Genomic DNA, 13740 nt, shown 5'->3' with positions numbered 1-13740 from the left:
CATGAATGTGAATATCAAGTGAATATCAACTTTAACGTAATTGGCAAGGTCAATATCAATGTGAACGTCAACATAAACGTAAGCGTAAACGTCAACATAAACATCAAAGTGAACATGAACGTCAACACCAACGTGAATGTCAACGTCAACTTTAATGTCAATTGAATTTTCAACTGGAACATCAATGTGAATGCCAACATAATTGTTGAAGTCAACATCAATGTAAACATCATCTTGAACCAAAACGTAAACATTAACATGACGCCAACGTCAATGTCAACATTATTGTGAACATCAAGAGTAAAATAAACATCAATGTGAACATTTATGTAAAAATAAACGTAAACGTAAAACACAACAAGAACGTGTATGTCAAAGTAAAGATGAACATCAAGGTAAAATAGAATGTGAACGTCAATAGAAACGTCAACTTAAATATTAGTTTGAACGGCAATGTAAACATCAACGTGAACAGCAATGTCAATGTAAAAATCATCGTGAATATTAACGTCAACGTAAATATCAATGTCAACGTAAACATAAAATAAACATAAACATAAAAATCATTGTGAATATGAAAGTCAACATAAATATGAGCATCAACGTAAACTCAAACGTCAACATAAATGTCAACGTCAACATCAATGTAGATGTCAAAGTTATCATCCACGGAAAGGTTAACGCAAATGTAAACGTCAATATTAAAATCAACGTCAATATGAACATAAGCGTTAATATAAAAATCAATGTAAACATCAACGTGAAATTAAACATGAATTCAACGACAATGTGAACGTCAACGCCAATATGAACTTCAATGTAAACGTCGATGTAAATGTCAACATAAATGTCACCGTGAATGTCAATGTGAACATCAACATGAACATGAATGTCAACATGAACGTCAACGTGAACCTTAAATTAAACATCAACATCAATGTATGTTTCCATGTAAACATCAGCGTGAACGTCAAAGTCAACATCAACATCAACATCAATGTGAATATTAGTGTAAACATTAATATCATCAATAATTTCAACGTTACTGTCAACCTAAACTTCATCTTGAAGGTCAACGTAAACATCAGCGTGAATGTCTATGTGAACGTCAATATAAATATCAACATCAATGTTAATGTAAACATCAACATGCACATCAACGTCAATGTAAACGTGCACGTCAATCAAAATGTCAACGTGCATAACATGAACGTGAACATAAATATCAATGTCAACGTAAACATAAAAATAAACATAAACATAAAAATCATTGTGAATATGAACGTCAACATAAATATGAGCATCAACGTAAACTCAAACGTCAACATAAATGTCAACATCAACGTCAATGTAAATGTCAAAATTAACATCCACGGAAAGGTTAACGCAAATGTAAATGTCAATATTAAAATTAACGTCAATATGAACATAAGCGTTAATATAAAAATCAATGTAAACATCAACGTGAAATTAAACATGAATTCAACGTCAATGTGAACGTCAACGCCAATATGAACTTCAATGTAAACGTCGATGTTAACATCAACATAAATGTCACCGTGAATGTCAATGTGAACATCAACTTGAACATGAATGTCAAAATAAACGTCAACGTGAACCTTAAATTAAACATCAACATCAATGTATGTTTCAATGTAAACATCAGCGTGAACGTCAAAGTCAACATCAACATCAACATCAATGTGAATATCAGTGTAAATATTAATATCATCAATAATTTCAATGTTAATGTCAACCTAAACTTCATCTTGAACGTCAACGTAAAGATCAGCGTGAATGTCTATGTGAACGTCAACATAAATATATACATCAATGTTAATGTGAACATCAACATGCACATCAATGTCAATGTAAACGTGCACGTCAATCAAAATGTCAACGTGCACAGCATGAACGTGAACATCAACGTAAATGTGAACGTAAATGTCAATGTCAATGTGAATGTAAACATCAACGTCAACATCAACATGCCATTGACAAGAAGTTGAACGTGAACATAAACATATACTTGAACATAAAAGTGAATATTAACATCAACGTCACATTAAATGTAAACTTAAACATCACTGTGAACGTAAACAAGACATAAACATCAATGTTAACGTTAACGTTAATGTCAACATAAATATCAATGAAAACATCAACATAAACGTCAATGTGAACATCAACATAAACGTCAATGTGATCTTAAACATCTATGTGAAAATCAATTTTAACATGAATATGTAAGTGAAGGTAAACTTGAATGTGAATGTCAATTTCAATGTAATTGGAAACGTCAACACTAATGTGAACCTTAATGTAAACGTCATCGTGAAAGTCAACTGGAACGTCAACATGAACATAAACATTCACATCGATGTGAATGTCAACATCAATGTGAATGTTAACTTGAACGTTAATGTGAATGTCAAATTAAACGTCTATGTCAACGTAAACGTCAACATAAACGTCACAATGAACGTAAACGTAAACATCAACATAAATGTCAATGTCAATATAAATATCATTGGGAACATCAATGTCCACATAAACATCAACATCAATTTCAACTAAAAATGAATGTAAACATAGAAATCAACATAAACATCAACATCAATGTTAAGTGAGTGTCAATGTTAAAGTGAATGTGAACATCAATGTCAACATCAACGTACACATAAATGTCAATATCAACTTCCACGTAAATGTCAATCTAAATATAAACGTCAACATCAATATCAATGTAAACATCAACATAAGCGTCACCGTAAACATCAACCAAACGTAAATATCAACGTCAATGTAAACCAAAATGTCTAATTGAACATTAACGTAAACGTTTATGTTAATGTCAACACAAATATCAAAGTAAACGCCCATATAAACATCAACGTGGATGTCAACTTCAACGTCAATTTAAAAGTCAATGTGAACATCAACGTGAACATGAATGTCCAGGTAAACGTGAACCTTAATGTTAACGTAAATTTCAAGGTCAACGTAAACGTAAACATCAATGTCAATATCAACATGACCGTTAACGAGAACATAAACATGAACATGAATTTAAACTTAAACATAAGTGTGAACGTCTACTTGAACATAAACATAAATGTCCATGTCAATGTCAATGCAAATGTCAACATGCATGTCAACGTCAACGTAAATGTAAAAATCAACGTGAATATGAACGTTAATGTGAACGTGAACGTTAATATGAACATGAATGTTAATTTTAACGTGAATGTTAATGTGAACATGAATGTCAGGAGAAATGTGAACGTTAATATGAATATAAACGTAAACGTCAATGTGAATGTAAACGTCAACATCAACATCAACATGACCATTAATGAGAATGTGAATGTGAACATCAACATGAATTTGTATGTGAACGTGAACGTCAATATCAATATCAACGTCACCTTGAACATCAATGTAAACATTAGTATTAACGTCAACGTAAATATTAATGTAAACCTGAACAAGAACGTCAACATCAACATAATCTTCAACATGATCGTCAATCTGAACGTCAATATGAACATCTACGTGAACATCAATATTAAAATCAACGTCAATGTGCACGACAACATAAATGTCAATGTGAATGTCAACCTAAATTCAAAATGATCAATGTGAATGTGAAAGTCAATGTGAACGTCAAAGTGAATGTCAACTTGAACTTCAACGTCAACGTCATTTGGAACGTCAATGTGAATGTAAATGTGAGTGATGGCATCAATGTCAATGTAAACGTCAACTTGAACGTAAATGAAAACATCAACATGAACGTCATCGTCAACTTCAACATCATCTTGAACATCAATGTCAAAGTGAATGTCAATGTCAACATAAAAATGAACGTAAATATAAACATCAACATGAAGGTCAAAGTGAATGTGAATGTCAACATAAGCATGAACGTGAACGTGAACATAAAAGTAAACGTAAAAGTTAAAGTAAACGCAAATGTGAACATAAATATCAATGTCAATGTGATTGTCAACATACACATAAATGTTAACGTCAATATCCACGTAATGTAAACATCAATATCAACATCAACTCAACATCAACATAAGTGTCAATGTAAACATCAATATTAACATCAACGTCAACGTCAATATAAATTTCAACATTAATGCGAACATCAATAGCAATATAACGTGAACGTCAACATAAATGTGAATGGGAATGTCAATGTGCACGTCAATATCAATGTTAACGTGAATGTCAATGTGAACTTCATCATGAACATGAACGTTAACATCAACGTGAATGTCAACGTCCATGAAAAAGATAACATGAACGTCAATATAAAAGTGAACGCGAACGTCAATATCAACATACACATAAATGTCAACATAAACGTCCACGTAAATGTCAACCTAAATGTAAACATCAACATCAATATCAACATAAGCGTCAAAGAAAATATCAACGTAATTGAAAACATAAACGCAAACGTCAATGCCAACATCAACGTAAACTACAACGTAAATGTGTACGTGAACGGCAACATAAACATGAACATCAATGTAAACCTAAACGTTAGCTTCAGTGTTAATGTAAACGTCTATGTTAAGTCAACACAAATATCAATGTCAACTCTAATATGAACATCAACGAGCTCGTCAACTTCAATGTCAATGAATACATCAATGTGAACATGAACGTCAATGTGAACGTAAATGTTAATGTCAAGAACGTCAATGTCAACCTAAACGTCAGCTTGAACGTTAACGTAAATGTCTATGTTAAGGTCAACATAAATATCAACGTCAACCCCAATTTGAATATCACATGCACATCAACCTCAACGTCAATGTAAATGTCAATGTGAACATTACCATGAACATGAACATCAGAGTAAACATGAACATCAATGGAAACATAAATGTCAACATCAACGTAAAAGTAAAAGTCAAAGTCAATGTTAACGTCCACATCAAAATGATCTTTAACGAGAATATAAATGTGAACATGAACATAAACTTGAACGTTAAAGTGAACATCAGCGTGAATGTCTACGTGAACACAAACATAAATGTTAACGTGAATTTCAATGAAAATGTCAATATGCACATCAATGTCAACGGTAATATAAACATCAACGTGAACGTTAATATGAATGTAAATGTTAATATGAATGTCAATGACAACATAAAAGTGAACGTCTATGTAAACATAAACGTCAACGTCAATGTGAATGTAAACATTTACGTCAATATCAACGTGACCGTTAATAAGAACGTGAACGTCAATGTAAACTTGAACGTGAAATTGAACGTCAAGGTTAACATAAACGTCACCTTAAACGTCAATGTAAACATTAGTGTGAACATCAATGTGAACGTCAAATTCAATGGTAATGTGAATTTGAACATGAACATGAACATCGACAAAAACGTCAACATGAACGTGAATGAGAACGTCAATATGAACATGTACGTGATCGTCAATTTTAACATCAATGCAATGTGAATGTCAACATTAACATCAATATGTGCAGGAACGTTAACATTGTAACGACCTGTTTAGTCGATTCGAGCTGTAAGATTATTTTGATAAAAACTGACTGGGTCGACGGACCACGCGACGGACCGTCATGGTCACGACGGCCCGTGATGGATTCCGTCGTCCCATACTTGTAAATTTTCTTCTGCTACTTTTCTCATTACCCTCGAAGACAAGTAGGACAAACCGTCATAGGCACGACGGGCCGTCACAGGGGCTTCGTTCCAAAACACTTAAACTCTGAAAATCTGGGTACAGAGATTGACTCTCTGATCTTCGCGATGGAACTGCAGGACGGACCGTCGTAGGTACGACGGACCGTCACAAACCCCTTAAAGAATTTGACTCTCTGAACTTTGTGACGGACGTGCAGGACGGACCGTCATAGACACGACGGACCGTCACAGGTTGCGTAACCTAACTGGGTCCGATTTCTGCTAAAAGTTTTAAAGGGGTGTTTTGGACTATTCATGACAAACTTTATGAAATTAGTGGGGGTAAGTTGAATAATTTATTTACTTGGAGGGGTAAAGGAGATAACCTTCGAATAACTAATGGGTTACTTTTATCATAATGAATTATATGATAATTAGGGTAAAAGAAAAGAATCTAGAGAAGAAAAAGAAAAAGACAGAGAGGGAGAACGAGCGAGAGAGAGGAAGAACGAAGAGGAAAGCAAAAGGCATTGGGGAGATAGCTTGCTTGATCACGATTCTTCGGTGGAGGTAGGTTATGGTTTATGCTATGTGATAGTAAACTCTTAATAGCGATTGATATGTATTGGGTGGTATTGTAAAGTCTTCTATATACTTGATTGTGTGTTTGTATGTTGTGATCGTATAATTGTGGTGGTTAGAATGATGAGATTGTTGAATCTTTAATCTTAAATCCTCTCTATTAAGATGATGCTTGACATAAAGAAAGCTTGATGAACTGAAATAATGAGATAAATGGATCGGAGTGTCACGTTCCGACACGTAGCATTAGGGGATCGGAGTGTAACGTTCCGACACGATAAGAATAAAGAGAAGTAATCTTGAATTATGTTAATATACTCAATTTCGAAGAACCTATTTCCCAAATGAGTATGGTGTGGAGGCTTGAGTCCTCATAGGTGTGCTTGGTGTTGTTGCCAATGGTTCTTGTACTTGTTGATTGTCACCTGTTAAGTATTGTGGTTGATTTTATATTATTATTCAGTATATATTGCTTTCTATTTTGAGTTGGCCGATGATACCTACTCAGTACGTGTTCCTTGTACTGACCCCTACTTTTATTTCCTTCTTGTTGTTTTGTGGAGTGCAGCAAGTGCACCATTGACTTCGACTCGTCCGCAACTCTAGCCAGTCTTCAGCACGTCAGATTTCAGGGTGAGCTATTATTCCTAGGTTCGGACTGGATTCTCGCATTCACGTCTTGATGTCCTTGAAGCTCGGACATGGACCATCGTTTTACTTATTTTAGTTTCTTAGATACTCTTAGACTTAGTAATTTGAGGATAGATGTTCTTGATGTGATGACTTCCAGATTTTGGGGATGTTAAGTATTATACTTTAGAAGTTTATTTATTGATTATATTAATGAGTTTTGGTCTTCCGCATTATATTTTGTTCATTATGGTTTAAATATTGGTAAACGTTAGGGTTTAGATTTTTTGGTTCACTCACATAGGAGGATAAGTGTGGGTGCCACTCACGGCTCATTTTGGGTCGTCACAAACTTGGTATCAGAGCTTTAGGTTCGTTGGTCTCATCACACAAGAACGAGTCTAGTAGAGTCTTGAGGAACGGTAGGGGGACGCCTTTACTTTTCTGTGAGAGGCAATAGGACTTTAGGAAAACTCCATTCTTTCTTTCTTTCGTGCTATTACTGGGGTCCAATTGGTATCTAGGTGATACAAATTAGTATCTGACATCCTCACTCTATCTCGGAGATGGTTAGAACTAGAGCAACAACTGTGTCAACACCAGCACCGGCAGGACAGGGTGCGTCTGAACCAACCATTGGAACCGTAGCTCAAGGAGGAGCAGTTGCAAGAGGCCGTGGTAGAGGTCGCAAGAGGACGCCCTCTAGAGGTAGAGGACAAAAACCTGGTCCAACTAGTAATAGGGCAGTGACTCCTCCACCGACTGATGAGGTAGTGAGAGAGGGTGAAGAAGGGGAAAATGAGCAGGTTCAAGATGAGGAATTACCACCCCAGCCTACCCCAGAGATGATTAATCAGGTTCTTACCTATCTTAGCGGGTTATCTGATCAGGGCAAGACACCCCCAGTGTTTTCTGCACCAGCACCTCAGGTTCGGGGGGTACAACATGCAGCCGCTGTGGCTCCCCGCATGGATGCCTCATTGAAAATAGGCACATTTCCTCGATTGACTACAGGGTCCATAATGACAAGTGATCAGCATGAACTTTTCACGAAATTCTTAAAGTTAAAACCTCCAGTATTCAAGGGTGCTGAATCTGAAGATGCCTATGATTTTCTGGTTGATTGTCATGAGCTACTACATAAGGTAGACATAGTAGAACGATTCGGTGTGGAGTTTGTGACCTATCAGTTTCAGGGGGATGCCAAAAGGTGGTGGCGGTCGTATATTGAGTGTCAACCAGCACAGGCACCACCTATGACTTGGGCATCATTCTCTAGCTTATTTATGGAAAAGTATATACCCTGGACTTTGAGGGATAGGAGGAGTCATGAATTCCTGAGCCTAGAGCAAGGAAGGATGTATGTTGCTGCGTATGAGGCTAAATTTCGTGCACTATCTAGGTATGCCACTCAGCTTTGTTTCAGTCAACAAGAGCGGATTCGCCGTTTTGTGAAGGGATTGAGGTCAGATTTGCGGATTCCAGCCTTAGAGGTAGCTGCTGCAGCAAAATCCTTTCAGGAAGTGGTTGATTATGTGATAGAAGTGGAGGGGGTGAAGCCAGACGACTTCACCATGGCGTCGACATCTAAGAAGTTCCGTAAGGGAAGTGAGTTTAGAGGTTCTTACTCCAGAGGGCAGAGTTCAGGAGGTTATCAAAACCGCCCTATTCAGTCTTCCCTGCAGGCTTTAGCTTAGGGTCCATCGCAGCCCAGTCAGCCCTTTTCTGAGTTTGGTGGTTATCCTCAGACTTCGTCACCTTCAAAAAGACCTATGCATGACTCAAGGAATTGTTATGGATGTGGGGAGGCCGGACATAGTAGGAGGTATTGTCCAAAACAGAGTTACAGACCCCCAGTGGTTAGAGGTAGAGGTGGTCATGGGAGAGGTCGCCATTCTGGAGGACGTGGTGGCCAAGGTAATGGTGGTCACCCAATCAATCGGGGTGGCAGGCAAGCTGGATCTGCTGCGGCGAAACATGATAGGGGAAATGGACAGACATGTGATAGGGCCCATTGTTATGCTTTCCCTGAGAGGTCTGAAGCAGAGACATCTGATGCTGTTATCACAGGTAATCTTTTGGTCTGTGATTGCATGGCTTCTGTATTATTTGATCCTACATCCACATTTTCATATGTATCTTCCTCATTTGCTACAGGTCTTGATTTACATTGCAAAATTGCTTGACATGCCTATTAGTGTCTCTACTCCTGTGGGTGAGTCTTTGATAGTTGAGAAGGTGTATAGGTCTTTCCTTATGACTTTTGTAGGGAGCAACACCTATGTAGATTCGATTATGCTAGAAATTGTTGATTTCGATGTAATTCTGGGTATGACTTGGCTTTCCCCAAATTTTGCAATCTTAGATTGTAATGCTAAAACTGTGACATTGGCCAAGCCTGGGACAGATCCGCTAGTGTGGGAGGGTGACTACATTTCCACCCCAGTCCGTATTATCTCCTTTCTTCGCGCTAAGAGGATGGTTAGTAAAGGTTGTTTAGCCTTCTTGGCAAATCTCAGGGATGATACTTCCAAAGTACCTTCGATTGAGTCTGTTTCGATAGTCTGTGAGTTTCTGGATGTGTTTCCTGCAGACCTTCCTGGTATGCCACCGGATAGGGATCTCGATTTCTGTATTGATCTGGAGCCGGGTACTCGCCCCATTTCCATCCCCCCTTATAGAATGGCTCCAGCTGAGTTAAGGGAGTTAAAGGCCCAACTTCAGGAGTTGTTAGGGAAAGGTTTCATAAGACCAAGTGCATCCCCTTGGGGCGCTCCTGTTTTATTTGTGAAATAGAAGGATGGAAGCCTTCAGATGTGCATAGACTACAGGCAGCTGAATAAGGTAACTATTAAGAACGAGTATCCTATTCCTCGAATTGATGATCTGTTCGATCAGATACAAGGTGCTTGTGTCTTCTCTAAAATTGATCTGAGATCCGGTTATCATCAATTGAAAATACGGGCAGCAGATGTGCCAAAGACTGCTTTTCGAACCAGGTATGGGCATTATGAATTCTTAGTAATGTCATTTGGGCTTACGAATGCCCCTGCTGCTTTCATGAGCCTGATGAACGGGATTTTTAAGCCATATCTGGATCTCTTTGTTATTGTATTCATTGATGATATACTGATATACTCAAAGAGCAGGAAAGAACATGAGGAGCATTTGAGAATTGTATTGGAGTTGTTGAGGGAGAAAAGGCTTTATGCCAAATTCTCCAAGTGTGAGTTTTGGCTAGATTCAATGTCCTTCTTGGGGCACGTGGTTTCTAAGGATGGAGTGATGGTGGATGCTTCTACGATTGAAGCAGTGAAGAGTTGGGTAAGACCTACTAATGTTACAAAGGTAAGAAGCTTTGTTGGTTTAGCTAGCTACTACCGTCGATTTGTCAAGGGATTTTCTTCTATTGCTTCGCAGGTAACAAATTTGACTAAGCAGAATGTTCCCTTTGTATGGTCAGATGAATGTGAAGAAACTTTTCAGAAACTCAAGACCTTGCAGACTACTGCACCAATTCTTAACTTGCCAGTGGAAGGTAAGAATTTCATTGTCTATTGTGATGCATCTTATTATGGTTTGGGTGCAGTGCTAATGCAGGAAAGAAATGTAATTGCTTTTGCTTCGAGGCAATTAAAAGTGCATGAACGTAACTATCCGACCCATGATTTGGAGTTGGCTGCAGTAGTATTTGCATTAAAGCAATGGAGACATTATCTATTTGGGGTCAAGTGTGAAGTTTATACAGATCATCGTAGTTTACAATATGTCTTTACTCAGAAAGATTTGAATTTGAGGCAGAGGAGGTGGATGGAACTATTAAAGGACTATGATATTTCTATTTTGTATCACCCAGGAAAAGCTAACGCTGTGGCAGATGCTTTAAGTAGAAAAGCAGGGAGCATGGGTAGTTTAGCCCACTTACAGGTTTCTAGACGCCCATTGGCTAGAGAGGTTCAGACTCTGGCTAATGACCTTATAAGGCTGGAAGTACTAGAGAAAGGAGGAATTTTGGCCTGTGTGGAGGCAAGATCCTCTTTCCTTGACAAGATTAAGGGAAAACAGTTTGCTCATGAGAAGCTTAGCCGAATTCGAGATATGGTATTGCGAGGAGAGGCCAAAGAGGCAATAATTGATGAGAAAGGTGTTTTGAGGATTAAGGGAAGGGAATGTGTGCCCCGTGGTGATGAAATGATTCACACTATTCATACAGAGGCTCATAGTTCAAGGTACTCTATACATCCTGGTGCAACCAAAATGTATCGCGACCTAAAGCAACATTTTTGGTGGAGTAGAATGAAGCGCGACATTGTTGATTTTGTTGCCAAATGCCCGAATTGTCAGCAAGTAAAGTATGAACACCAGAGGCCCGGAGGAACACTTCAGAGAATGCCCATTCCTGAATGGAAGTGGGAAAGGATTGCAATGGATTTCGTGGTTGGTCTTCCCAAGACATTGGGTAAGTTTGATTCTATTTGGGTAATTGTTGACAGGTTAACTAAGTCTGCTCACTTCATTCCGGTCAAGATGACTTACAATGCAGAGAAGTTAGCCAAACTCTATATCTCGGAAATTGTTCGATTGCATGGAGTTCCACTCTCCATCATATCAGATAGAGGTACGCAGTTTACTTCTACGTTTTGGAGAACATTACATGCTGAATTAGGTACTAGGCTGGATCTTATTACTGCATTTCACCCTCAGACCGATGGTCAGTCTGAGCGAACGATTCAGGTGTTGGAGGATATGCTTCGTGCATGTGTGATAGAATTTGGTGGTCATTGGGATAAATTCTTACCCTTAGCAGAGTTTTCATACAACAATAGCTATCACTCAAGTATTGATATGGCCCCATTTGAAGCACTGTATGGGAGGAGATGTAGGTCTCCCATTGGTTGGTTTGATGCATTTGAGGTAAGACCTTGGGGTACCGATCTTTTGAGGGAATCTTTAGATAAAGTAAAATTCATTCAGGAGAAACTTTTAGCAGCTCAGAGCAGGCAGAAAGAATATGCAGATCGAAAGGTTAGGGACTTGGATTTTATGGAGGGTGAACAAGTCTTGCTGAAGGTTTCACCCATGAAAGGGGTGATGCGGTTTGGTAAGCGAGGTAAACTTAGTCCAAGGTATATAGGGCCATTTGAAGTCTCGAAGCGCGTGGGGGAGGTGGCTTATGAATTGGCATTGCCTCCAGGACTCTCAGGAGTGCATCCGGTATTTCATGTGTCAATGCTAAAAAAGTACCATGGGGATGGAAACTACATTATTCGCTGGGAGTCAGTTCTTCTTGATGAGAATTTGTCTTATGAGGAGGAGCCGGTTGCTATTCTTGCTAGAGAAGTCCGTAAGTTGAGATCAAAGGAGATTGCATCTATCAAGGTTCAGTGGAAGAACCGGCCAGTAGAAGAGTCTACTTGGGAGAATGAGGCGGATATGCAAGAAAGATATCCCCACCTTTTTACAGATACAGGTACTTTTTCTCGCCCTTGCTTTTCTTCCTGTGATCGTTCGGGGACGAACGATGGGTAAATTGTTATCTATTGTAACGACCTGTTTAGTTGATTCGAGCAGTAAGATTAATTTGATAAAAATTGACTGGGTCGACGGACCACGCGACGGACCGTCATGGTCACGACGGCCCATGATGGATTCCGTCGTCCCATACTTGTAAATTTTCTTCTGCTACTTTTCTCATTACCCTCTACGACAAGTAGGACGAACCGTCATAGGCACGACGGGCCGTCACAGGGGCTTCGTTCCAAAACACTAAAACTCTGAAAATCTGGGGACTGAGATTGACTTTCTGAACTTCGCGACGGAACAGCAGGACGGACCGTAGTAGGTACGACGTACCGTCACAAACCCCTTACAGAATTTGACTCTCTGAACTTTGTGACGGACCTGCAGGACCGACCGTCATAGACACGACGGACCGTCACAGGTTGCGTAACCTAACTGGGTCGGATTTCTGGTAAAAGTTTTAAAGGGGTGTTTTGGACTATTCATGACAAACTTTATGAAATTAGTGGGGTAACTTTAATAATTTATTTACTTGGAGGGTTAAAGGAGATAACCTTGGGATAACTAATGGGTTACTTTTATCATAATGAATTATATGATAATTAGGGTAAAAAGAAAATAATCTAGAGAAGAAAAAGAAAAAGACAGAGAGGAAGAACGAAGAAGAAAGCAAAGGCGTTGGGAAGATAGCTTGCTCGATCACGATTCTTCGGTGGAGGTAGGTTATGGTTTATTCTATGTGATAGTAAACTCTTAATAGCGATTGATATGTATTGGGTGGTATTGTAAAGTCTTCTATATACTTGATTGTGTGTTTGTATGTTGTGATCGTATCATTGTGGTGATTAGAATGATGAAACTATTGAATCTTCAATCTTAAATCCTCTCTATTAAGATGATTCTTGACATAAAGAAAGCTGGATGAACTGAAATAATGAGATAGATGGATCAGAGAGTCACGTTCCGACACATAGGAATAATGGATCGGAGTGTCACGTTCCGACACGTAGAATAATGGATCGGAGTGTCACGTTCCGACACGTAGAATAATGGATCGGAGTGTCACATTCCGACACATAGGAATAATGGATCGGAGTGTCACATTCCGACACGTAGCATTAGGGGATCGGAGTGTCACGTTCCGACACGATAAGAATAAAGAGAAGTAATCTTGAATTATGTTAATATACTAAAATTCGAAGAACCTATTTCCCAAATGAGTAGGGTGTGGAGTCTTGAGTCCTCATAGATGTGCTTGAGATTTTTGTCAATGGTTTTTGTACTTGTTGATTGTCACCTGTTGAGTATTGTGGTCGGTTTTACATTATTA

The 13740-nt window shown here is 38.5% G+C and overlaps 1 protein-coding gene across 1 annotated transcript in view; it reads right to left on the bottom strand.

Moving 5' to 3' along the window:
* The window catches only part of LOC107022174, a 34911-nt gene that overhangs the window by 1800 nt on the left and 19371 nt on the right, over positions 1 to 13740 (bottom strand). The window contains exons 3-5 of the mRNA XM_015222861.1: positions 4173 to 4394; positions 3400 to 3531; positions 2610 to 2716 (exon numbers count right to left, since the gene is read on the bottom strand). Of these exons, the coding sequence (XP_015078347.1) occupies positions 2610 to 2716; positions 3400 to 3531; positions 4173 to 4394 (461 nt within the window). The remainder of the gene's footprint in view (positions 1 to 2609; positions 2717 to 3399; positions 3532 to 4172; positions 4395 to 13740) is intronic.

The sequence above is a fragment of the Solanum pennellii genome, chromosome 6 (assembly GCF_001406875.1).
Source record: "Solanum pennellii chromosome 6, SPENNV200".
NCBI lineage: Eukaryota > Viridiplantae > Streptophyta > Magnoliopsida > Solanales > Solanaceae > Solanum > Solanum pennellii.
The sequence above is the reverse complement of the archived record's forward strand: the minus strand, read 5'-3'. Positions and strand labels throughout refer to the sequence as shown.